The 27,733-nt window shown below is 45.9% G+C and overlaps 1 protein-coding gene and 1 long non-coding RNA gene across 2 annotated transcripts in view; both read right to left on the reverse strand.

The window, feature by feature from the left end:
• LOC141100562 (uncharacterized) overlaps nt 1-24,063 on the reverse strand; it is a 29,475-nt gene extending 5,412 nt beyond the window's left edge. The window contains exons 1-6 of the mRNA XM_073589121.1: nt 24,028-24,063; nt 19,035-19,184; nt 18,726-18,905; nt 18,520-18,643; nt 18,339-18,436; nt 18,050-18,140 (exon numbers count right to left, since the gene is read on the reverse strand). Of these exons, the coding sequence (XP_073445222.1) occupies nt 18,050-18,140; nt 18,339-18,436; nt 18,520-18,643; nt 18,726-18,905; nt 19,035-19,184; nt 24,028-24,063 (679 nt within the window). The remainder of the gene's footprint in view (nt 1-18,049; nt 18,141-18,338; nt 18,437-18,519; nt 18,644-18,725; nt 18,906-19,034; nt 19,185-24,027) is intronic.
• Nucleotides 1-27,733, reverse strand: part of LOC141100542 (uncharacterized) — a 62,936-nt gene that overhangs the window by 9,508 nt on the left and 25,695 nt on the right. The window lies entirely within an intron of this gene.

The raw sequence follows: 27,733 nt of genomic DNA on the forward strand, positions 1-27,733 counted from the left end.
TGAATGAGGATTGTTTAGAGTACCTGTATCCTCGGCATTTTGCGTGGACATGATGTCCCTCACATGTTCTCGAGTCCTGACACGCAGTTCGTGAGATGTGAATCCAATATAGACCATCTTACATGATATACTACGTGCGTTGTGTGACATGTGATATAATCTTTTATCTGTAACCCCTTCTCATGTACAGCACTGTGGAATCAATGGTGCTATATAAATAATAATAATATTAATATTTTGTACTCTCTAAGGCCATCTGATGGTGTAAAGGATGAGGCGCACAGTACGTTCTTACAGGCGTCGCAGTCACCGCAAGGGTTACCTCCACATTTTTTTCTCCCCACCTTAAAAAGTTCATGGGATTTCGGCACACAATGGATATTAACTAGAAAATCTTTCAGGGTTTTATTTCTTCTAGATGTCATCAGGGCTGCCATCAGGGCATTACTGCCCTGACTGGCATATGGGGCCCGGTGGGCGGAGGGTGCCCACATCGGGCCCCGTCTCATCTGTTCACCGGGCCTTACCGGCAGGCTAAACCAGGCCCGCATGTCAATAGTTCACAGTCGCCAGCCAATTGGAGGCTGGCAGCTGACATCAGCCGCAGCGCGCATGGTGAGTGCCTGCTTCAGCTGCGTGGAGGGGGCTTTGCCGCAGGAGTGCGGGCAGGTAAGAAGGACTTTTTATTTTTTAATTGAAAGCGGCAATCTGGGGGGGCCCGGGGCAGACTGTGAGACACGGGGGCAGAATGCGAGACATGGGGGCAGAATGCAAGACATGGGTCAGAATGTGAGACACGGGGGCAGAATGCAAGACATGGGGTCAGAATGCAAGACATGGAAGCAGAATGGACATGGGGCAGAATGTGAGACATGGGGGCAGAATGCAAGACATGGGGCAGAATGTGAGACATGGGGGCAGAATGCAAGACATGGGGCAGAGTGTGAGACATGGGGCAGAATGCGAGATACAGGGGCAGAATGGACATGGGGCAGAATATGAGATGCGGGACAGAATTCGAGACAAGAGGGCAGTATGTGAGACATGGGGGCAGAATGTAAGACATGGGGGCAGAATGGACATGGGGCAGAATGTGAGACATGGGGGCAGAATGGACACGGGGCAGAATGTGAGACATGGGGGCAGATTATGACAGTGAGACACAGGAGGGGGGCAGAATGGATACGGGGCAGAATGTGACATTGAGACAAAGGAGGGGCAGAATGGATATGGGGAAGAATGTGACAGTGAGACACAGGAGGGGGCAGAATGTGAGACATGGGGGCAGAATGTGAGACATGGGGGCAGAATGTGACAGTGAGACACAGGAGGGGGCAGAATGGATACGGGGCAGAATGTGACAGTGAGACAAAGGAGGAGGCAGAATGGACGCGGGGGAAGAATGTGACTGTGAGACACAGGATGGGGCAGAATGGATACGGGGCAGAATGTGACAGTGAGACAAAGTAGGGGGCAGAATGTGAGGCACAGGGGAAGAATGTGACAGTAAGACACAGGAGGGGGCAGAATGTGACTGAGACACAGGAGGGGGCAGAATGGACATGGGGCAGAATGTGACAGTGAGACATAGAATCATAGAATCATAGAATCGTAGAGTTGGAAGGGACCTCCTGGGCCATCTGGTCCAACCCCCTGCTCAAAGCAGGATTCGCTAAATCATCCCAGTCAGATGTCTGTCCAGCCTCTGTTTGAAGACATCCATTGAAGGAGAACTCACCACTTCTCGTGGCAGCTTGTTCCACTCATTGATCACTCTAACTGTCAAAAAGTTTTTTCTAATATCTAATCTGTGTCTCCTCCCATTCAGTTTCATCCCATTGCTTCTAGTCTTTCCTTGTGCAAGGAGGGGGCAGAATATGAGGCACAGGGGCAGAATGTGACAGTAAGACACAGGAGGGGGTAGAATGTGACAGTGAGACACAGGAGGGGGCAGAATGGACAAGGGGGCAGAATGTGACAGTGAGACACAGGAGGGGGCAGAATGTGAGGCATGAGGCAGAATGTGACATTGAGACACAGGAATCCAGAAGAATCCAGGATATCTATAAGCAGAAAGATAGTGAGGAAACACTTAGCTAACCTAAATGAATTCAAGTCTCCCGGTCCAGATGAATTACACCCCAGAGTACTGAAGGGGATAGCAGAAGAAATTTTTGAACCCCTCTCCATAATCTTTGAAAATTCTTGGAGAACAGGAGAAGTGCCAGAAGACTGGAGAAGAGCAAATGTTGCTCCTATCTTCAAAAAGGGGAAGAAGGTGGACCCAGGCAACTATAGGCCGGTGAATCTGACTTCTATACCAGGAAAGATCTTTGAACAAATTATTAAACAACATGTATGTCAGTACCTGGATAAGAATGTGGTGATTAAACAGAGTCAGCATGGGTTTGTAACTAATAAGTCATGTCAGACTAACTTAATTTCCTTCTATGACGGAATCACTGATTGGGTGGATCAAGGAAATGCTGTAGATATAGTATATCTTGACTTCAGCAAAGCATATGACAAAGTCTCTCATACAATCCTTATTGAAAAAATGACTAAGTATGGAATGGACAAGGCAATTGTTAGGTGGATTCATAACTGGCTTAGTGATCGGACCCAAAGAGTGGTCGTAAATGGCTGCACATCCAGTTGGAAGAATGTCTCAAGTGGGGTACCACAGGGCTCTGTCCTGGGCCCTGTATTGTTCAACATCTTTATCAACGATTTAGATGAAGGAATTGAGGGTAAACTGATTAAATTTGCTGATGACACAAAGCTAGGAGGGATAGCTAACACTAGAGAAGAGAGAGGATTCAAAAAGATATAAATAAACTGGAGAAGTGGGCAGCAACTAACAGAATGGTTTTTAACAAGGAGAAATGCAAAGTACTACATCTGGGCAATAAAAATGAAAAAAGCATATACAGAACGGGAGGAATAGGGCTAAGTGACAGCACATGTGAAAAAGACTTGGGTATACTAATAGATCACAGACTGAATATGAGTCAACAGTGTGATGCAGCAGCAAAAAAGGCAAATGCAATTCTAGGATGTATTAACAGAAGCATACAGTCTAGATCACGTGAAGTCATTATTTCCCTCTACTCCTCTTTGGTCAGACCTCATCTGGAATATTGTGTCAGGTTTTGGGCACCACATTTTAAAAAAGACATCAACAAACTGGAGCAAGTTCAGAAAAGAGCGACCAGAATGGTGACCGGTCTGCAAACCCTGTCTTATGAGGAAAGGTTGCAGGATTTGGGAATGTTTAGTTTGCAAAAGAGAAGACTGAGAGGAGACTTAATAGCTGTCTATAAATATCTAAAGGGCTGTCACACTGTAGAAGGATCAACTTTATTCTCATTTGCACAAGGAAAGACTAGAAGCAATGGGATGAAACTGAATGGGAGGAGACACAGATTAGATATTAGAAAAAACTTTTTAACAGTTAGAGTGATCAATGAGTGGAACAGGCTGCCACGAGAAGTGGTGAGTTCTCCTTCAATGGAAGTCTTCAAACAGAGGCTGGACAGACATCTGACTGGGATGATTTAGCGAATCCTGCTTTGAGCAGGGGGTTGGACCAGATGGCCCAGGAGGTCCCTTCCAACTCTACGATTCTATGATTCTATGATTCTAGGAGGGGGCAGAATGTGAGACACAGAAAGGGGCAGGATGCGAGACACATGGCATGAAGGGAGACACATGGTGCAAGATCATGGGGCAGGATGGATACAATGTAGACAGATGGGACAGAATGGGGAGATCATATGGGGGTAGAATGGATACTCATGAGGGCAGGATGAGAGAAAATATCGCTGGAGCCAGGAATGAGACACACGGGGGACAGGATGGGGGATATTATTACCATAGGGCCTAATTAAGAGATATTATTACTGCAGTGATGTATTTTATTTTTTTGAGGACACTGTTTTAAATGGGGGAAGGTCCTGTTACTGTGCAGAGCGACACTATGTTGCCTTTTTTTCTTGATCTGGTGTAGTGTAAAAGTTGGGAAAAAAATTAAGTAATGTGTTCTGCAAGTGGAGCTCTAGATAACTGTGTTATTTCCTGCAGAGACAAGTCCTGGCTGGAAGACATGATGGCGGTCTGTGCAGGATGAAAGACTTAACCTAGAGACATCACTGGTGAGTCAGTGTGTTACCTGTACACTGACACTATACACTATATACAGAGTGCCTTTGTACAATGTCACCAGTGATCACTGTATTATCTGTGCATTGACACTATACACTATATACAGAGTTCCTGTGAACAATGTCACCAGTGATCACTGTATTACCTGTACACTGGCACTATATACAGAGGTCCTGTGCATAAGGTCACCGGTGATCACTGTATTACCTGTACACTGGCACTATATAAAAAGCTCCTGTGTGTAATGTTACTGGTGATCACTGTATTACCTGTACACAGACACTGCACACTAAGTACAGATCTCCTGTGCATAATGACACTTATGGTGATAGCATTTTTTTTTATTAATGATCAATATTGTAGTATTCAGTCAACATGTGGTGGTAATATGTGGTTTGGGCATGGTGCGGTGGTAGTTGTCCCTTGTATGTGCTATTATTCTGTCACTGTGGTTGTAATATGTGGTCTGGTCATGGTGTGGCTGTATTTGTTCCTTGTATGTGGTATTATAGGTCACTGTGTGATGGTAATATGTAGTCTGGACATGGTGTGGTGGTATTTGTCAGTTTGGATATGATATTATTGGACATTTTAAAAACTGAAAAATAAATATACCAAAATTGTATTTGAATATTTTAACAAATATTTAATAGGTTAGAGTACAGTAGGGCCAGGCCAAAAGAGTCCACCTTGTTGTGGTGGTAAATTTAAAAAAATCTTTAAGCCAAAACAAGAGCTGCTGGCTGTGTGTGTGATCTGGAGATGGGAACTGTTAATGTGTGATTGGTGAGAAGTCGAGTTTTTCCAAGAGAGAGCAGTGGGACTGTGGACAGTTTGAGGCATGGAGCCTGGGTGGAGTCTCAAGGGGGCCCCGAAAATTTTGCCTGTATGGGGCCCCGAAATTCCTAGTGGCAGCCCTGGCTGTCATTAATGGCGATTGAGAGAGATGTTTGGATAATGTGGCCTTAGTCCTGAGCACTGGCCAGTGTTTCTGAAAAATCCTGCTCCTAGCATCCCATTGATGATTGTACATGGATATATACCGTATCTACTTATCACCACATATCTTTTTGTGGGATGAGAGTAGATTATTCCTAGTGCTCTCCTTGGCTCTTACATAGCCTTTTTTGATTTTTCTATGATCCATGCCGCCTGCGGACTGGGCAGCATGAGTAAGAGGACTGGTTCCCTTTAAGAAGGGGTCTGGCAGCAGCATCGGGGTGTATTAGAAGGGGTAGAAATCTTAGGGCTTTATGTGGCAATTATAAGAAACTCAAAACTGTAAAGCTATTTTGTGAGCCTACATCAATGGCATTTTAGCATCATGGGTCATTATTATAAATATGACCAGATTGGTGAGAGGTTAGATGCAATTGTTGCACAACAAACCTTCCAAGAACACTCGACAGAAAGCTCTATGGTGGGTTTAATCACTCTTGCTGAAAAATCTTACAATTAGTGGATGCAAAACTTAAAGGTTATAGATTATTTTCTTGCTAAATGCAAAGTGAAGCAACTTTTTAAACTGTTTTTCATTAGAAATATTCTACCATTTTGCTTCTGTCTGTAAGCCCTTCATCTGGCTGACTGATCTGCAACAATTATAGTCCGTCAGAAATCCTACTCAGCACTGATGGCTTTCTCTGCTGTCAGCCTCCTTTCTCTCATTGGTAGAGAAAGCAGCATAGAAGGGGTTGTACATAGAGATGGCCGAATCCGAACGCTAAAGTTCGGGATCCATACCAGACATCTAGAGTGTGGGCATGGACCCCGAACAAGGACTTCTCAAGGAAGTCCATGTTACTGTTTGGGTCTGGGAGTGCAGCCAGTCAACAAGCTTTTTCTGTCTGAGCACTTCCAGCCCCATCACAGCACCATATGAAAAAAAGACAAGGGGTCCTCACTGTTTTCGATAACCGGCATTATGTTCTCGTTAGTGTAGGGATAGGACGCATCTGGAATGAGGGACAGATTGTAACTGCGCACTCTACAAACACAAAGCTGTGTGTACTCTGTAAGCCATATCTGTGCTAGTACTGTGCTATAAGTTGGTGTGTGTACTCTGTAAGCCATATCTGTGCTAGTACTGTGCTATAAGTTGCTGTGTGTACTCTGTAAGTCATATCTGTGTTAGTACTGTGCTAAAAGCTGCTGTGTGTACTCTGTAAGCCATATCTGTGCTAGTACTGTGCTATAAGTTGCTGTGTGTACTCTGCAAGTCATATCTGTGCTAGTACTGTGCTAAAAGCTGCTGTGTGTACTCTGTAAGCCATATCTGTGCTAATACTGTGCTAAAAGCCATTGTGTGTACTCTATAAGTCATATCTGTGCTAGTACTGTGCTATAAGACACTGTGTTTTCTATTAGTCTGAGAAATACATATTGGCATCAGTTGTCTCTTTGCTATTAGTAGAAAAAAGTGGAATTGCAAATTTTTGCAATTTCACCACACATGGAATGGTGTCATTCAAAAGTATAACTCGTCCCCACCAAAAAAAAGCCATACTTATATGAATGCGGTACACTATTATCTTTTGAACAATTACAAGCTAAGTGCAATGTCCCGAGGTCACAATTCTTCCGATATTTGCAAATAAGATCAGCCTTTCAATCGCACATGAGACATGTCAGTATGAATAATGCTATTTCGTCTCTACCCTTGATAGGCATTCTCAAATCACAGGGTCCCCAGGGTCTCATCTCCTCTCTGTACACACACATGCTATCGGTGGGGACGGAATCTGCCGTATGCTTGGTTAGGGGGAAATGGGAAAGGCTCATCCCTGATACTCAGGGAGAGGAGTGGGAGGAAATTCTGGAGTCACCAACTAAGGTGTCTCCGTCAATTAACAATAGAATGATACAACTTTATATCATAAACCAATCATGTTTGAATCCGACTCGACTTTTTAAGATGGGCCGTTTCCAATCTTCGGAGTGTCTGAGATGCCATGCATCCGATGCAGATTTTGTGCACATGATTTGGCAATGTCCGATTATAGTACACTACTGGAAAGAGGTGACGTTATTATTAACCTCCCTGGCACAGATTCCTGTTCCCCTTGAGCCATTGGTTTGTCTGTTTGGGGTGTGGGATGATGAGACATGGGGACATTATACGGGGATTTTCTTACGGGAGACATTGTTCATGGTACGGAAGGTGTTGGCACTGCGGTGGATGGGGGGTTCGGATTCCTCCCTTAGGGCCTGGAAAGAATTGGTGAACTCGATTATCCCATATGAGCGTACGCTTTACCAAAACAGAGGGTGCCCGGGTAAATTTGAGAAGATATGGGAGAGGTGGAACTCCTCTCACCTCAGGTTGTAGGACGGAGATATCGCATGATAAAGAGCTAAACATATAGACATAGGCTGCAAATAGTTGTTTTGTAGTAGTAGTAATGTTTTAGAAGTAGGCAGGCTTTATTATTTGAATAATAATACAGACTAATGTAAGGCAATTGACAGTATGTTTTATTCAGTGCACAGTTGGTGTACACACGCTGTTTGACATTGATGCTCTGTGATATGTATGTGTGTTACATGATATTGTCATTGCTGTCAGTTTGCATACTGTATACCCTGCCTTTGGTTCAATAAACGAATTTAAAAGAAAAAAAGCCATACTGATGGAAAAATAAAAAAGTTGTGGAACAAAGGCAAAATCGGAAAATTGTCCAGGGGTGACGGGGTTAAGATAAAACGAGGGAGGGTGGATTTAAATTATAGCCTGACTCCGGTTTTCTGCCTAATTTGATACCCAAAATGGCAATTTTAATATCAAGGAGTGTTTACTTTGTAATATACAACGCCTGGATAAAATCTTCATACCCTCAAAACTTTTTTACATTACACCCACAAACATAAATGTTTCTTTAATGGGATTTTCAGTGATAAATCAACACAGTAGCAAGTTTGTGACATGTAAAAGGAAATGATACATGGTTTTCTAAATATCATAAAATATATACAGTGGGGAAAAAAAGTATTTAGTCAGTCAGCAATAGTGCAAGTTCCACCACTTAAAAAGATGAGAGGCGTCTGTAATTTACATCATAGGTAGACCTCAACTATGGGAGACAAACTGAGAAAAAAAAATCCAGAAAATCACATTGTCTGTTTTTTTTTTTCATTTTATTTGCATATTATGGTGGAAAATAAGTATTTGGTCAGAAACAAGCAATCAAGATTTCTGGCTCTCACAGACCTGTAACTTCTTCTTTAAGAGTCTCCACTTTCCTCCACTCATTACCTGTAGTAATGGCACCTGTTTAAACTTGTTATCAGTATAAAAAGACACCTGTGCACACCCTCAAACAGTCTGACTCCAAACTCCACTATGGTGAAGACCAAAGAGCTGTCAAAGGACACCAGAAACAAAATTGTAGCCCTGCACCAGGATGGGAAGACTGAATCTGCAATAGCCAACCAGCTTGGAGTGAAGAAATCAACTGTGGGAGCAATAATTAGAAAATGGAAGACATACAAGACCACTGATAATCTCCCTCGATCTGGTGCTCCACGCAAAATCCCACCCCGTGGGGTCAGAATGATCACAAGAACGGTGAGCAAAAATCCCAGAACCACGCGGGGGGAACTAGTGAATGAACTGCAGAGAGCTGGGACCAATGTAACAAGGCCTACCATAAGTAACACACTACGCCACCATGGACTCAGATCCTGCAGTGCCAGACGTGTCCCACTGCTTAAGCCTGTACATGTCCGGGCCCGTCTGAAGTTTGCTAGAGAGCATTTGGATGATCCAGAGGAGTTTTGGGAGAATGTCAAGGTCCTGGAGTGGCCTAGCCAGTCTCCAGATCTCAACCCTATAGAAAACCTTTGGAGGGAGTTGAAAGTCCGTGTTGCCAAGTGAAAAGCCAAAAACATCACTGCTCTAGAGGAGATCTGCATGGAGGAATGGGCCAACATACCAACAACAGTGTGTGACAACCTTGTGAAGACTTACAGAAAACGTTTGACCTCTGTCATTGCCAACAAAGGATATATCACAAAGTATTGAGATGAAATTTTGTTTCTGACCAAATACTTATTTTCCACCATAATATGCAAATAAAATGAAACAAAAACAGACAATGTGATTTTCTGGATTTTTTTTCTCAGTTTGTCTCCCATAGTTGAGGTCTACCTATGATGTAAATTACAGACGCCTCTCATCTTTTTAAGTGGTGGAACTTGCACTATTGCTGACTGACTAAATACTTTTTTGCCCCACTGTATATGAATGAAATTTTACCACTAACATGAAGTACAATATGTCACGAGAAAACAATGTCAGAATCACTGGGATCCATGGAAGCGTTTCAGAGTTATGACCTCATAAAGGTACAGTGGTCAGAATTGTAAAAATTGGCCCTGTCATTAACGTGCAAACCACCCTTGGGGGTGAAGGGGTTAATATCGATTTGTTGTAATGCGAGTTTTTTATCCAATATTTTGTAAAAATGTGTATTTTGGTTTTCTGTGTAGCGTGACTTTATTTCTGATTTCGCTTTCTCCAACTGTTCAGTCAGATGATCATACTCCTGCTCATTTTTCTCTGCTACCAATTGTAATAAATTGAGAGAACATTGGTGAAGGAGATCAGTCCATTTCTTTTGGAAAATAGGATCATCTTGAAATTGTGAAATTTCCTTGAAGATACGTAAACCTCTCGGGACTCTCTTGCATTCAGTGTATGATTTCAATGATTTTACAGTCCAGAATGATCGGATTTCTCAGCTAATGATTGTATTTTAAATTCAAGTGATCTTGTGCTGATAATATGCAGCTCTTCCTTACGATTGCATCCTCTCGTCCTGCTAAAAGTCCCTGTTCAACCGCATTCATATCAGAAAGCTCCATATTTACGTCTGTGTCCATTGTATAGATAAAAAGTGAGTGAAATAAACCCTGTGCTCAGTTCAATTACACAAGTTGAATGATCCCAGCAAAGAGCAAACAGATGAACGGCGTACTAGGGCACACATCACCACATTACCAGACGGAGCTATTTATCTGAAGTATTGCGGCATATGGTTCAGTCAAAAAATGGAGGTGCTTGCATGAAAGAACATGAATATTTCAATGTGAAGCGAAAAAAGAAGAAATATGCAGCACTCACCGATATAGCTGAAAAACTGTGCGTCTATTTCACATAAATTCCATCAAATGTGTGGACATGCAGGACGTGGAGGAATGCTAGGGGAGGGAGGTGCCGGACAACGGCCGTTTCGCGATTACTCGCTTCTACGGGTCCAGGTGAGGGGATTAGCTAAAGGTGATTCCCTATATAGGATCACAGACCTTACTAATTAACATACAAAACAAGTTGTGAAACAAACATTTACAAAAAAATATATAGTTATACAATATACAGAGTGCAAGATACTAGTAAGGAATAAATCTTTCCATATCGATTTACAAGATAATCTATATTTTTACAATATCATAGGAAGATTATAATCTAAATAACTTTACATACAATTTTTTATACAACATTTTTTATAAAAATACTGATAGATCGATCCGGTCGTTTAGTCCTTTGGGACTATCAGTATTTTTATAAAAAATGTTATATAAAAAATTGTATGTAAAGTTATTTAGATTATAATCTTCTTATGATATTGTAAAAATATAGATTATCTTGTAAATCGATATGGAAAGATTTATTCTTTACTAGTATCTTGCACTCTGTATATTGTATAACTATATATTTTTTTGTAAATGTTTGTTTCACAACTTGTTATGTATGTTAATTAGTAAGGTCTGTGATCCTATAAAGGGAATCACCTTTAGCTAATCCCCTCACCTGGACCCGTAGAAGCGAGTAATCGTGAAACGGCCGTTGTCCGGCACCTCCCTCCCCTAGGAAACTAGGGTTTGTAGATGTCTGTCAATCCAAACACTTAAACTTTCGTTAAGTGATCCTATACTTGATATAATTGGACGAAATGGAGGGGGAAAAATTTTTTTGTGCATTTTCGGGAGACCGTAAAACACCAGAGTGACAGGAAAATCTTTATTCAAAAAGTTTTTTTTTTTATTAATTGCCCCTAAATTTTCTCCCTCCATTACAAAAGATTCCAATACATTTTTACAAACACTAGTAGGGTAATTTGTTACTTTCCTATAAGTATCAACATCATTAAGAATGTCCATAACCAAATTGCTATACAAATTGCTATTTAATCACCCTATATACTGACATGTGGGGTACATGTTTTTCCTATTAGTCATCTTCTGACTGACCTTCAGGGGGTGAATAATGAGTATGGTTTTATATTTTGAGTTAATAAAGTTTAGTTTTATCCTTTTGTCAGCAAACATGAGGAATGACAAGAGACAACCCATTTAAGAAAATCCAATTTTAGTTAAAACTACTCCAACATTATAAACATAAAAAAGACTTCTCCCCTATGTGATGTCTCTGATGTTTATTAACAGTTGATTTCAAGGTAAAATATTTCCCACATTAAAAAAATGAAAAAGGCTTCTCCCCTGTGTGACTGCTCTGATGGTGATCAAGAAGCGCTTTCCGGTTAAAATATTTCCCACATTTTGAACAAGAAAAAAGCTTCTCCCCTGTGTGGGATCTCTGGTGCCTATCAAGATTTCTTTTCCATTTAAAACATTTCCCACATTTTGAACATGAAAAAGGCTTCTCCCTTGTGTGAGTTCTCTGGTGGCTATCAAGAACTGATTTCCGGTTAAAACATTTCCCACATTCTGAACAGGAAAAAGGCTTTTCCCCTGTGTGAGTTCTCTGGTGCCTAACAAGAAACGATTTCCATTTAAAACATTTCCCACATTCTGAACAGGAAAAAGGCTTCTCCCCCGTGTGAGTTCTTTGGTGTATAACAAGATTACATTTCTGGATAAAATATTTCCCGCATTCTGAACATGAGAATGACTTCTTTGCTTTAGGAGCAGTTTGTTTTTTATTGCCTCTTTTGTGACTTTGATTTTCCTTAGTAGTCGGTAATGAATCAGAAGAATCAGAAGATGGGACCTGTTTCATAGGATCAGATGACAGATCTTTGCTGTGAATGGATGATGATATATCTGGAGTAATAGCAATCACTTCAGTTGTATCTTGTAGGATCTCAAGATCATCAGATTTAAAATTTGAAGATGTCAGCTGTCCCTCTGATCTCCTGGTACAGTCATCTGCTAAGATAAAAAATAATTATTATTTTTTAATAAAATATCCTTGAGTTTTATATTTTTGAACATTTCTATTTAAACTGTCCATAAAAATGGCAAGCTATGTAAAAAAAACTTTACTTGTTTACCAAGACAATGACAGTTCACAGTCTAATAGAAAACCTTGTTGGATGAACCAGTAGTGTGCGGTGTTCAACTGTTGGTTCATTCTGCCTCCCAAATATCAAATAAAAAGAAACCAATCAATGTTATGTAGGCGAAAATAATACCAATTCTCATCTCACAAAAAACAAGTCCCCACTCAGGTCCATCATCTGTCAATGGAAAAACAGAGGTTCCCACACTATTAGTGGCTCAAAGGCTGTTGAAAAGCGACAAGGTTTCCATAAACCAATCCAGCAAAATCCGCTCTCACTTCGGAGTCTTGCAGTGTGCGCAAACAACATTTAGGATCCCTGTATTTAGCAATATTATAGTGAGAATCCACTTAATTTGTGATGTGTGTCTCCTGGAGCACAATCTGGGCACTATGTGCTGGGTAAGAAAATGGCAAATGTGTAATTTTCACTCTCCAACATCCACTGCGTGTTAATTTCCGGAAAGTGGCTGTGGAGTCACAATATTCACTCCTCCTAAGGATTATAACCCTCAGTGAATTAATTTGTAAAATGGAATCACTTTATGAGGATTTTTACTATTCTGGTTTTCTGTCATTTAGTTATATTAGGGCTTCTGCATATGGTGTGTCCAATCTCATCTGGGATCTGTTCCTGCTGTCCAGCTGGAGTAATCTGCTCCCTACTTCAGCCAATTGGAAAGTACCACACCCTACTAAAGCGCAAAGTGCATGGCCGGAATCTGCCAGATACAGCGCTGTTCTCCTCTGGTTCAGTCCTCTGTGCTCAGCTTGTGGCTTGTGTATTTGTTCCCTGCTGTGACCGTGGCCCGTTTACTGACTACTCTTGTGTCTTCTGATTCTGTATTCTGTCCTTCTGGTTCTGACCCAGCTACCTGACTATTCTTCTTGCCATCTGACACCACAGAAGCACCTGATAAGAGATAGATGCTACTGCGCAGGCGCCGCCATCGCCGGTGACATTTTGCTGGATGTAATTTTTTTTCTAAGCCTCACAATAGCCACAATATTATAGGCATTATCACCAATAATATCAATGCTATTATATGCATTATGTAATAATGGGGGGCAGGTCAGTGAGGGGTCAGCGACCTGTCATTAGCCAATACAAATGAATATATAATCAGAGCACCACATAAAGCCCCGCCCACAGCCCCGCCCCAGAGCACGAGAATCTCATTAACTGAAAACTACAAATACAGATTAAACAACAACCACAAGACGGATTTCATCACCAGGTGTCATTGTAATCAGTATAACGGCACTGACCTGACAGTGTCTGTAGGTTACTGAGCACAATCCTGCTGACAGGTTCCCTTTAAATTTAGCCCTTTGGCATTTGGAAGAGGCGATGGAGAGATTTTTGTTAAGACTTTCAGGGAGTTACAGACTTACATAAGTGAGACAGGCCGATCCCACCACAAACTATCATACAGAATGAAGATGTAGAAAAAGACAGAGTAAAAACTTATTTTACATCCCCAACAACAATGTACAGTAAATATGAGGGGAGAACAGTAAACCAGAGTTGCATTCATTTCTGGTGAACTATTTGAGCTACTGTGAGTCCTGACCAAAAGAGTAGAGAAACTATTAGTTCTCCTCATTTGAGGAAAGATTGTGCAGTAATCTGAATTCTTTAGGATGGAAAACATAATGGAATTTGTGACGTGGAGTGAATCCATGACACCAGGGCTGGAGCCAACACATCTCCTGCAGGCGGGAATAAATGTATATTACAGCCATCAGCCACACAGCTTAGAGATCTATCAGGGCACAGGTGGAATGTTTGTCCTGTAGATTATCACAATCCTCCTGGAAGTTAGTTGGTTTTAATACAAATGTAAAAGTCAGGATAAAGGGAAACTCTGCTGCTATTGGACAGAAATTCACACTTGGCCTCACGGCACATTTACTGTTGTCGCTCATAAAAGGGAAGTTTGGCCAGAAAGACTGGACCTGGTCTTGTAGGGAGTGTGGGGAAGGTGAGTTGACGGACAGACTTGACTGAAGGAAGAAGGGACGGTTTGTGCACTCTAGACGGATATTGGTAATGACAGAAGGGAAACAGCTGGGGAAGATAGAAAAGGAGTGCAATACCTAGATTTGACAAGATGGCAGGGGGAGCGTAGTTCAGGACTTGACAGCAGCTTAGGGCTTTAGAAACTACTTAGTCATGGGGCGGGGAGATAGGAACCCAGGAGGGAAATTCCCGAGGAAGGGGATAAGTAGGACAGGACAGGGTTCTAGGCTAGGCTAGTCCCGGGAGGAGCTCAGGAGGAGAAGACTCAGTACAGAGGACTGACGATGCTGTAGAGCTCGACCAGGGGACTGAAAGGAAGAGACAGTCAGGAGGGTGGCCCTGACACAAAGAACCGCAGGACAGACGAGGCCCCAGGGGTACAGATTGGATGACAACTTTGGACTGGTGAAGCGGTGGCGGTGCATAGGCCTAGGGCAGCCCCAGCGAAAGATCCGCGAGGAACATCACTACGACAGAAGGAAGGTGAAGGTACCCGGGTCTGAATACAGAGAGCCATAAAGGAGCTGCGGTGTATAGCTACATTCGTCAGGAGGACGGCCAATAAACTCAGACCTATTGCAGCTGCCGCGATCTCGGACGCCTGGAGTGGCAGTGGCGTCAAGAGGTCAAATCTCATCAGGAGACCTGCCCCTGGGAGCCACTGACAGCACCCCAGACATCGGTTGGAGAAGAGGAGCGACTGTGGGCCCTGCTGGAGCAGCCGCCGAAGACATCGCCTGGGAGCCTCCCCGTGGGACCGACAAGCCAAGAGGCTAACCCTGCTGTATGGCGGGGTGAAGATCGGAGGTTGCGGGGTGGCCTGCCGGAGGCTGTGGCAATGGGGTGAGAGAGGGCTTTGCGGCCTCTGCTGGGCTGAGTGACGCCTCTGCCCATGTCCCCGAGCCACCCTGCCCGGCGGCGCCATGTCTTGTGTCGCCAGTGCGGAACCCACCTGTGGCCGTCCCTGCCACGTTCCACCGAGAGTCGGCGGCCTATCCACCGAAGCCTGCCACCACTCCGGCTCCGTCTGCGACTCCAGTTGCGGCCTGCCCCGCGGCCGCGTCCACTTCACTCCCGAAGCTGGCTGCGGCCCACTTGTTGGGCTCTGTAGCCTATCCACCGGGACCCACGGCTGCCCCTGCCCACCGTCCGGCCCCAGCAGCTGCTGGGCCGCCGGAATCTGTGGCCGCCTCTTCCCCCGCTCTCGACCCCGGCCGCGTCCCTCCCACCGAACTCCGTGGCCTACTACGGACCCTCCGTATGGGTAGCAGAAGTCATAGAGAAGAAGGCCCGAGAGTGGGAGATCTGGAGCCTGCTCCACGAAAAAGGAGAGGCAGGCATGGTGGCTTTCCGATCCACCAGTGGCTCGTGTATACCAACCTGGAGAAGGGATACGGGTTCATTCGAGACCTCGCAACCGGCCAAAAGGTATATCTTAATGTGACTTCCATCCGTCACGGCCGGGCTTTGCGGGAGGGGGACTTGGTGTCATACTATAAAGAATACTGTCCCCGCGGCTATTATGCAGTAGCCGTGATCGTCGAACCCGAAGGCCACGCGCCCCCGTAAAAAAAGGAACCCCCAAAGACACTCCCAGGATCCCGGGAGCTCCACGGCTGTGAAGCCCCCTACTATCGGCATAACACCGGCTATCAGGAGATAGCCCGGACTACCGGGATTTCGATGCACCGTTGTGCAGGCCTAGAGGACAGTTTCATGTTCCAGAGAAGGAAAATGTTTTTATGTTTTGCTGTTTATTGTTTTCTCCTGACCAAGTGGGGATGCAGGGAGAAAGTGCTAATGTTAAAGGAAGGGGGAGTATTCCTGTTCTGTTTTAAAATGTGTTGAAAGAAAAAAAGGAAAAACAGGAAAAAAAGAAAAGTTGTTACTCATACTGTTATTAAAGTAGAGGTAATGGTATGCTAACAAGTTGATTTAATGTGTAGTATGTATAAAAAAGTGTAACAGGTCCCGGGTACAGGGTAGGATAAAAACGCCGACCATGACTCTTTTTAATTTGATGGACAAAGAGACGAAAGATATTGAGCCAGACAGTGGTCCGTCAGTGGGTCCCCGACACCACAGACACCCTAAAAGGATGGGCGGGCGCTAGTGATGGCCTGGTAGGCGAAAGGCCTCGGTCATGGTGTTCCGGACAGTAGAGGGTAACAGAAACGGAGAGCAGTGGGAGGTACATGCCGTAGAGTAGTCCGGGTGGACCTCGCCAACCTGAAAGAAGCTGTCACGTGCCGTGCGCGCCGGCGGGTAGCAGTAGGCTGCTCGGAGCATGGTGCTCCCGGTTTGGTTCGGCGCCCCCCCGCGTGTGGCGGGTTTGGCCCAACAACCAGTCCGACAACAGACGGTGGACAAGCTTCAGGACAACGTAGGTAAGGAGTATGATTGTCGGGGATGACAATACACAAAGGAAGGGAGAGTGTGGGAAGGTGACTTGAAGGATAGACTTGACTGAAGGAAGAAGGGACGGTTTGTGCACTATAGATGGATATAGGCAATGACAGAAGGGAAACAGCTGGGGAAGATAGAAAAGGAGTGCAATACCTAGATTTGACCACAAGATGGCAGGGGGAGCGTAGTTCAGGACTTGACAGCAGCTTAGGGCTTTAGAAAATACTTAGTCATGGGGGCGGGGAGATAGAAACCCAGGAGGGAAATTCCTGAGGAAGGGGATAAATAGGACAGGACAGGGTTCCAGGCTAGGCTAGTCCCGGGAGGAGCTCAGGAGGAGAAGACTCAGTACGGAGGACTGACGACGGTGGAGAGCTCGACCAGGGGACTGACAGGAAGAGACAGTCAGGGGGTGGACCTGACACAAAGAACCGCAGGACAGACGACGACCTTGGACTGGTGAAGCGTTGGCGGTAGATAGGCCTAGGGCAGCCCCAGCAAAAGATCCGCAAGGAACGTCACTACAACAGAAGGAAGGTGAAGGTACCTGGGCCTGAATACGGAGAGCTGTAAAGGAGCTGCGGTGTATGGCTACGGTCGTCAGGAGGATGGCCAATAAACTCGGACCTGTTGCAACCAAAATCTGCCTCCGTCTGGTGTCTGTGTCGTCTGGTCGCGGAAAGCAGTGGACCACCCCCCAATCTGGGCCATTACTACAGGACCATGAGATATTCAGCAGCACAGAAGGGAGAGAAGATTCATCCGATAACATCTCAGGGATCTAGGAAGCCAACAGCATCATACCCTCCGCTTTCTCTTACTGGCCCATCATAATACTTTTCTTCAAGTGATTTTCTAACTTGTCAGCACATTCTACGTACGCTGTCATTTGGCTTTATAGTTACAGATCTGGGCAGGTAACGGTCAGCGTCTCCTAATCTCAGAGGGTAGGTGGATCTTCTAGGTGACAAGTTCTATAGAAAAGGGCTTTCAATGCCCAAAGTCATTTGAACAGTTTTGGGTGGAGGAGAATGTTGTGGTCTATAGGCAAAATGGTGATCATGGTAATACGGCTGGACTACACCACCGATAAAGCAGCCACAGCCGGTGACTGAGAGGAATCTGTGACTTCTCTGCATTCAGTGGTTACTACTCACCTGGGTAGTCATATGTGGGAATCTCCTCTTTACACCGCTCATCACCCCTTACATATGTCTCTGTAGTATTAATATGGGTCAGATCTTCACCCTGAAACAAATATTGTAAAAGTCACAGACAGATGGAGAAGTCCCATCTATGATCAGCTCTAATCCTGCCATCTCCACCGTTCTCATTACACAAGTATAAAACATGTAATACTGGTGGATAAAACAAGACTGAGCACAAGACCTTCACAGCCGTCTACACATCATAGGGGAGATCTCCTGACACCTGCTCTCCATCTACCTGATGATCCTGAGAAACATTGGGATCTTCTTGGTTACAGTCCTGTGGAAGAAGAGGACGGGGACATCTCTGTGGTGTTGTCCTCTTACTGGATAGATCTGGAGGAAACACATACAGGGACTGAATTGCTTCCTTACATACAGATAATTAGAGGCCGTGTGTATTTAGTCCAGTCTATTACCTGGAGATGTGAGGGGCTGGGGAACCTCCATTATGACGTTCTTGTACAGATCTCTGTGTCCTTCTAAATACTCCCACTCCTTCATGGAGAAATAGACAGCGACATCCTGACACCTTATAGGAACCTGACACATACAATGATACCGTCATCCCCCGATCCCTTCATAGTGTTACTGTATAATGTCCCAGCATTCCCAGCAGTGTCACCTCTCCAGTCAGCAGCTCAATCATCTTGTAGATGAGGCCTAAGATCTTCTGGTCATTGATGTCCTCATGGATCAGGGGGTGAGGTGGAGGCCCCGTGATTGGGCTCAGGGGTCTTCCCCATCCCTCAGACACAGGGTTCTGACAGCGATCACTAGAGGTCTTCTTCACCACTGTGTAATCCTGGTAATGGAGAGACACATTAATAAATCTCACTCCAGACATTTCCAGAGTCCTCACCTCTCCAGTTCTGTCCATCTGTTATTCCCATAGATAAGAATGATGTAATGTGACGTCATCAGAATCTCTCACCTCTCCAGTGAGACGGAAGAGGATCTCTAGGGTGAGGTGTAATATCCTCTCCGCCATCTTGTCTCTGTCCATATCCATCCTTGATGGGTAAATCAGGAAAATTCTCTTTTGTAGAAGATCTTCACTGAGAGGATCCGATATTGTAGAGACCTGAATGAGAAGAAGATGATCCGATGTAACATCATAAGAATCCTGTGTAATAATACACTTACTGGAGATAATAAGGGAAACATATGAGGAGATTTATTATCTTACAGGGTTTAGTTTTCTCCCCTGACATCTACTAATAAAACCTATATATTTAGGCCACAGACAACAAGCAGTTTCCTCCTCGGAGTCGGCAGCTGAACACGTTCCTCATAGACTCATCTTCCATAACGCTAATTCTCCTCTCATTACCGACACTGGAATCGGCATTAGCAATACTGCAGGAGATATTCATTACACGCGACATGAGAAATAACTCCTTCATGATGAGGACGACATCTTCATCTTCTACTACGGCTCTAGAGACAGATTTGGCCAGAGTCGGTCACTGCCTCCATCCCCACCGGCCGTCTATATGAAGGTTTCCCGTCTTCCCCGCACTGGAATCTTCTCTCACGTTAGATCTCAGCTCTGAGTCACACACAGAAGTTTGAGGCTTTTCTGGAAGAACAGGACAGGAGAGATCTGAGGCCGATGTCTCCATGTACAGGGTTTCCCCTCGGGATAAGAGGCTTTTCTGTCCCTTTCCCCCAATTAGAGGGGACACCTGTGGATATCGGGGTCTTTACCGGCTGCAGTCCTGGGGGGATTTACTCGGTAACGTGGACGTTGGACAAACGTCACCATCAATTCCCATCAGAGTGAAGGAACATCGCTCCTCTATTCAGCTCTATGGATCCAGGATGAAATCCACTGCGGCCCCTGCAAGAAAAGAGCGAAGTCTGGTGAGACCCCCGAGGCCGGAGATTTCTACAGCTGCTCTGTGCGCACAGGACCTGTGATGAGGTCACAGGAGGGGAGGAGTCAGGGGTCACATGATCAGGAGCCTCAGTGTGTGCAGGACTCTGCTGTGCTGGTTGTCATGGTGCTGGATGAGGGAAGTTTCTGTGTGGGGTCAGGAGGGGTTTACAGGGGGGATGTAGCAGAGCCGTGTGCGTACGAGGTGTACGGAGCGGAGCCGTGTGTGTACGAGGTGTACGGAGCGGAGCCGTGTGTGTACGAGGTGTACGGAGCGGAGCCGTGTGTGTACGAGGTGTACGGAGCGGAGCCGTGTGTGTACGAGGTGTACGGAGCGGAGCCGTGTGTGTACGAGGTGTACGGAGCGGAGCCGTGTGTGTACGAGGTGTACGGAGCGGAGCCGTGTGTGTACGAGGTGTACGAGGTGTACGGAGCGGAGCCGTGTGTGTACGAGGTGTACGGAGCGGAGCCGTGTGTGTACGAGGTGTACGGAGCGGAGCCGTGTGTGTACGGAGCGGAGCCGTGTGTGTACGAGGTGTACGGAGCGGAGCCCTGTGTGTACGAGGTGTACGGAGCAGAGCCCTGTGTGTACGAGGTGTACGGAGCAGAGCCGTGTGTGTACGAGGTGTACGGAGCGGAGCCGTGTGTGTACGAGGTGTACGGAGCGGAGCCGAGTGTGTACGAGGTGTACGGAGCTGAGCCGCGTGTGTACGAGGTGTACAGAGCGGAGCCGCGCGTGTACGAGGTGTACGGAGCGGAGCCGCATGTGTACGAGGTGTACGGAGCGGATCCCTGTGGGTACGAGGTGTACGGAGCGGAGCCGTGTGTGTACGAGGTGTACGGAGCGGAGCCGTGTGTGTACGAGGTGTACGGAGCGGAGCCGTGTGTGTACGAGGTGTACGGAGCGGAGCCGTGTGTGTACGAGGTGTACGGAGCGGAGCCGTGTGTGTACGAGGTGTACGGAGCGGAGCCGTGTGTACGAGGTGTACGGAGCAGAGCCCTGTGTGTACGAGGTGTACGGAGCGGAGCCGTGTGTGTACGAGGTGTACGGAGCGGAGCCGAGTGTGTACGAGGTGTACGGAGCTGAGCCGCGTGTGTACGAGGTGTACGGAGCGGAGCCGCGCGTGTACGAGGTGTACGGAGCGGAGCCGCATGTGTACGAGGTGTACGGAGCGGATCCCTGTGGGTACGAGGTGTACGGAGCGGAGCCGTGTGTGTACGAGGTGTACGGAGCGGAGCCGTGTGTGTACGAGGTGTACGGAGCGGAGCCGTGTGTGTACGAGGTGTACGGAGCGGAGCCGTGTGTGTACGAGGTGTACGGAGCGGAGCCGCGTGTGTACGAGGTGTACGGAGCGGAGCCGCATGTGTACGAGGTGTACGGAGCGGATCCCTGTGGGTACGAGGTGTACGGAGCGGAGCCGTGTGTGTATGAGGTGTACGGAGCGGAGCCGTGTGTGTACGAGGTGTACGGAGCGGAGCCGCGTGTGTACGAGGTGTACGGAGCGGAGCCGTGTGTGTACGAGGTGTACGGAGCGGAGCCGTGTGTGTACGAGGTGTAAGGAGCGGAGCCGTGTGTGAACGGAGGGGACCACTCTGTGTACTCTGTATTCCCCTATCTTCAGTCACAGACCCCTCTGTGAATGCTGTATACACCTGTATTCCCTCAGCTTCAGTCACAGACTCCCATGTACGCGGTATACACCCGTATACCCACAGCTTCAGTCACAGACCCCTCTGTGTACACTGTATATGTGGCGCCCCTGGGGCTCGGTCGCCACAGAGGTACTGCATCTTCTCCTAAGGTGTAGTGCCCCACCACCTAGGTAAGTTGGGAACTCCTTTCCACGCTCCAAAACCTGCACCCACACACAGGATAGTTCAGCAATGGACCAGATTGCAGCTCCACGCTTAGAGGATAGCAGAGCACTTTTCGTGGGTCCTTGCTTTGTAACACGAGATGTGCTGGGAGGTGGGTGGAGTTGAGATACATAAAAGGTTGGGAAGGTTTAGAATGACAGGTCAGTCTGACGGGAGGTCAGGCGGGAGAAGGACAGTCAGTCAGGAGAGACTGAGTATGGGTCCGAGAGAGAGAGGAAGGAGTTCTGCAGCTGCCTCAGTGATCTGAGCCAGCTGGCACGGGAAGGGAAGAGAAGGAGCAAACATAGAACTGCAACCTAAGCTTCCATAAGAGAGAGAAGGAACAGCACGGAACGAAGGAGTAGGAGAACAGAGAGGAGTTGTGGGTTGGAAGAGGAACCCTGCCTATAGGTTCTCAGCGCAAGGCCGGGGCCCGGTCCCCGAGGTTGTATGGACATGGTTCTGCAGCAGACACCGGTGGAGTAGTTGGCTGTAAATGCACTACTCCCATCCAAGACTTGGGGCACAACAGCATCTGTATAGAGAGCCGGGACTCAGGATAAAGGGAGTCCCCAAAGTAGGCTACAACTGTCTGCCGTACAAGGAGAGCTGTTAGGAACATCTGACAGGAGGAACTTCAGAGTACCACGGTACTGGAGCTCTTCACACTACAAGGCGCAATAGAGGAGTTGTTCAGGAGAGGTACAAGTTGGCGGGGTGTTGGAGAGGAGAATCCTGACTTGCCTGGGAGGTTGATTGAGTCTCTACCCCGGAGGACACGGCACGGAGGCAGGTGCCAGTGTGTACCATGAACTGTGAGTAAAGCTTTGGAACTACAAGCCCTGGTGTCTTCCATTCCTTTGTGTGCCAACACCGTCAGCACTGCTACATCTGGGTACCAACATTCCTCACACCGCCTGCGCCTATACACTGCCCTGGGGTTACAGCTTCACCTGTGGGGAGCTACACCATCTATGCTGCAACACACCATCAGCCCTAGAGGATCTGCACGCAGCGTTGGCTTAACATCTTGCTTGCCAAACACCACAGGTGGCGTCACAAACTATTCCACTTCATTAACTACATACCACCATTGATTTGGGCGCCCAGGGCCACAGACCGGGTCACCGCCGCTGTGACACATCCCGCTGACACCGGTACCGAGTACCCCACAGCCCTGGGATGGGGCGACCCATATACACCTGTATACCCACATGTGCTGCTGGGAAAACACGGACATAAGAGCAGCACCGTATGTCAAATAGGAGACACGTGGCATCTGTGAAAAACATGACAGGTCGTGTGAAGGGGCCGTACAGTCACATAATAGAAAACATTAGCAGAATTGCCGTCTGTTTCTACATCCTACCTCACAAACAGCAGAATAAAAAGTGATTAAAAACAAGTCCTACATGTCCCCCAAACTACTAATGTTATAATAATAGTAATAAAGTCCTTTCTTTTATGTGCATGTATATATATATGCATACGTGTATGTGTGTGAGTATATATATATACTGTACAGTATATACATGATTGCATATATGCCATTATTATGCCTAGACACTCTTTTCAGCTGATGTAATACATGGGTGTAATGCTTAGGTTGCTATCCTTATCTAACGTACAAAAATAAAATGTCATACCTTTACTTCTCTGGTAACGTAGATAAGGATTGTTAACAGCTAAGCATATTCCAATGTATGTACTATTTTTGCAAATGTAGTATTTTGAACGCCCTATTCTTTTCTTATTTAAACTCTAAAAATCTGTAAGGAGCCAGACAGATGACTGCCCACGAGAGTATATAAATTCCAGGCTCTACCACACACTGAAGGTGCTCTGGGGGTAAAGAATCATAAATAGGCAATAAAGTAAACCCCGGCACTCAAATGAGGAAAAGAAGGAATGTATATGCAAAAGTGAATTTATTAATTGACACACTGCAAAGGGAACCTAACAAAAGCAACAGCACCAACGTTTCGGCATAGAGCCTTTCTCAAGGTTGTTGCATCACTGGTCAGAGCAGGGAAACATGGGTCTCAAGGCCAATTACACCATGCCGCTGCAGCCGCTCCCTTCGCCACCCGCGCTTGTCCTGGACCTCTACTGCAGGCGTCCATTCACTCTCCATAGTGACCTTATCACATCTCTCACCCATGCACACTCTGCAAACCGTATGGCACCTCACCTCTCTTCGAATAATCCGGTAATCCTTGAGACCCATGTTTCCCTGCTCTGACCAGTGATGCAACAACCTTGAGAAAGGCTCTATGCCGAAACGTTGGTGCTGTTGCTTTGGTTAGGTTCCCTTTGCAGTGTGTCAATTAATAAATTCACTTTTGCATATACATTCCTTCTTTTCCTCATTTGAGTGCCGGGGTTTACTTTAGATGACTGCCCACAGCTGGTGTGGTTGTCAATCTTTCTCCATGCCGGCATGACAAATAAAGGATCTTACTTATTCAGGTCTGGACGATTTCTAATTGGAAGACTAAAACCACTGACATTTGGTGCGTTGGCTGAGAAATCCAACACCTTTCCCTCACCGGTGAGTACTGTAAACCGTGCACGGGGGAGTCTGGGACTCCTTAAGTAAGTCCTCCACCTTGACAGTAGGCGTCAACAGGGGCATTATCAGTTATCCCGGTCTGAGGGAAAGTGACGGATTTCGTATAGTCTAAGGATCTCTGGGAATCGTCTGTATCTGAATACAGGTAAGAACATTTACTAGTTTTCATTATATTCAGTAACCTTGTTAATCCAGTATGAATGTTATTCTTGGAATTGAATGGGGACTGTGATTGTGGACTTTTCCAATTGGGGTTTGTGAGAGGCTCCTGTAAGTTGGAAGTTGTTTACATGCAATTGGAGTTATAATAACTCCTGTAAGTTGCGAAGCTCCATAGGAATGGGGTTTGTTCTTGTAAAGAATTCTGTAGAATGGATACAAAGCCAGTGTGAGAAGGCAACTGTGTGTGCACGTTAAATTGATCTAGATGGGAGAATCAAGGGAGATTCTCGTCGGATTAAGGAATCCGCTGGATTAACCTAAAATAGAACCCAGTATAAGATGAATTTTTGCCGGTATTCTGTTCTGTCTTCTGTACTTTGTTGAATGTTGTTTCCTGGTAAGTGTGCTGTTTTGTCTGTCTTTTAAAATTATATAGAACTAAAACGCCATAACTATATGATTTATGTTACACATGAGACTCTTTGAATGTTATCTTGAGTGAATGTATAAGGATTGGAATATAAAATCCTGACTGTATAGGGGAGTCCAGTAGGCGTGGTTGACAGTCATGTATGGACTGGAGACAAATCATAGAATATTATAGTGGTATAAATCACCTAGGTACATGTCACCTGATCCCCATAGAGAATATTCTATGTTGTTTTGTTATATGTTTTTCTTTTAATAACACAGAGTGACTGAACCCTCCTCGTTTCACTGAGAGTCTGCGCCGGTGGTGCTCTGAATACCTGATATTACGAACGGGAACGTCTCTGGATATAAAGAGGCGGTGTCATTGGACTTTATCTCAGCAGTTCAGGTTGTAGGAGTATGAGGGAACTTTACTCTCTTGTCTTATATGTCTCAGTGTATGTGTGTATGTCCAGTCCCTAACTGTGAAAATTGTGTGTTTGTACTGTAAAGGGGGTTTTACACATAGCGATATCGCTAGCGTTATCGCTATAATGTCACCGATTTTGTGACATAGTGATATCGCTAGCGATATTGCTATGTGTGATACTTACCTTCGACCGGCTCCCCCGCTGTCCATCGCTGATCGCGTGAGAATGTCTGGCTCCATTTCTCGTTGTCAGCTTCCTGCTGGGGCTTCCTGCTGGTGCTGACGAGTGACGCGTGGAGGCGGGTGGACGTCAGGATCGCTGTGTGTGAAAGGTAAGTATTGTCCACTGCATCGCTGCTGCATCGCTGGTGAGGTCTGCCTGTGTGACAGCTCACTAGCGATCATTTAGCGATGCACCAGCGATCCTGACCTGGTCGGATCGCAGGTCGGATCACTGGTGCATCGTTAAATGTAAAGGGCCTTTGCACTAGTCCGAAGTCCTTGTGAGCATATGTATCTTTGTGATATCAGTAGCCATAGTCCTTGGGGCACTTTGTTATTATTACACTGTGTTGTCACACTCGCCCCTTACAGGCCTTCATCGGACGGAGGTGGCACGATATAGAGATACAAGCTGGTGAGAACCTAGGACATAGTGTAATCAGTGAGGATTATTTAGATCCTGGATATTAGTAGCAGTAATTGTATTGTTGCTACTGGTTTATTATCTTCTTGTTGACTTATGAATTTCACTGATATCTGTCAGACTTCTTATAAGTGGGTAGAAATCCATTGTGCTCCAGGGTTTATATTGTGTATAGTCCTCATCTTGTTTGCCTTTTGTATTTAAGAATTTCATGTAACATCCTTATGGGACTTTGTCCCATAGCTATATTTTAAGGTCTTGTCCTCATTGTAAAGGTACTGTCACACTTAGCGATGCACCAGCGATCCCGACCAGCGATATGACGCGGTCAGGATCGCTGGTGCATCGCTAAGTGGTCACTAGTGAGCTGCCACACAGGCAGATCTCACCAGCAACATCGCTGGGGTTGGGCGTCGTTACTTACCTGTCAGACGAGGCGATCCTGATGTCCTCCCGCCCGCGTCCACGCGTTGCTCGTCGGCGCCAGCAGGAAGCCCAGCAGGAAGCTGACGACGAGAAACGGTCCAGGACGTTCTCGCGCGATCAGCGATAACCAGCGGGGGAGCGGGTTGTAGGTAAGTATCAGACAGTGATATCGCTAGCAATATCGCTATAACGTCATAAAAACCAGTGACGTTATAGCGATATTGCTAGCGATATCGCTTAGTGTGACAGGCCCTTAAGGCAGAATTGTTATTGACCATTTCATCTGATGGCTGGAAAGTTATTAAGATTGTACCAAGAAGGTATCCCTGGAATGAGACCGGATATGGTCCTTTCTCATCAGGTACCCAGAGAGAACAGTCTTCAGATCAGATGTGCAATGTGTCCTTATTGGTAACTTATAGGCCTAACTCTTACATATTATAACAAATAGAGAGTAAACATTGTATATACCTGTCAATGTCTTTTTAATCTTGAAAAACTAGGAGACGGCACCACCCAGAGCAAACAGTCCTGAGGTGGGAGATAAGCTGTGAGCCTGAGGATTGTTGTGGAATGTGGTTGTGGTTTTAAGATAAGAAGGGGCCACTAGAAGAGCTGAGGGTGTCCCCTGACAGATGGGTTGTATTTGATGGTAAACTACTTTGATAAAATGTGAAAATTTGGTACAAGAAATGTGTAATGAGAGGAAATATTTAATTTGGCTAAAGTAGAAATACATTTATAAAACACTGTATTTCCAGATGTAACTCTCCTTGTGGGAAGCCATGAGGTCACTTCTCTTGTTGATTCAGCAGCAGCACTAGAACCTTAGTACATCCAGAAGAGATACCGACTATTGGACTGTCTGCTGCCTGCATAGTGGTAAAAGGAGCAAGTGGTAAGCCACAGAGGACCATTGTCTATGCAGGCTTGGACTGGCCCACCGGAGAACCGGAGGATTCTCCGGTGGGCCCAGGCACTGACACCTGCTGGCTTACTGGCCAGCAAATGCCTAGGGCCCCACTGCTCCAAGGGCCCCCACTGCTCGAGGGCCCCCAAGTCAGTGGGTATAGGGCCCCTGAGTCAAGGGGGCCCACCCTGTGCCAGCTAGCAGCAGCAGGAGACAAGTTCCTGTCCCCGCTGCTAAAACGAAATGAATATTCACGCTTCTCCACGCCCCTATGGGCGTGGAGAGGCGTGAATACCATTCCTCTTTAACCCCTTCACCCCCAAGGGTGGTTTGCACGTTC

The sequence above is a fragment of the Dendrobates tinctorius genome, unplaced genomic scaffold, assembly GCF_039654945.1.
Source record: "Dendrobates tinctorius isolate UK_male_01 unplaced genomic scaffold, ASM3965494v1 ptg000106l, whole genome shotgun sequence".
Classification (NCBI taxonomy): domain Eukaryota; kingdom Metazoa; phylum Chordata; class Amphibia; order Anura; family Dendrobatidae; genus Dendrobates; species Dendrobates tinctorius.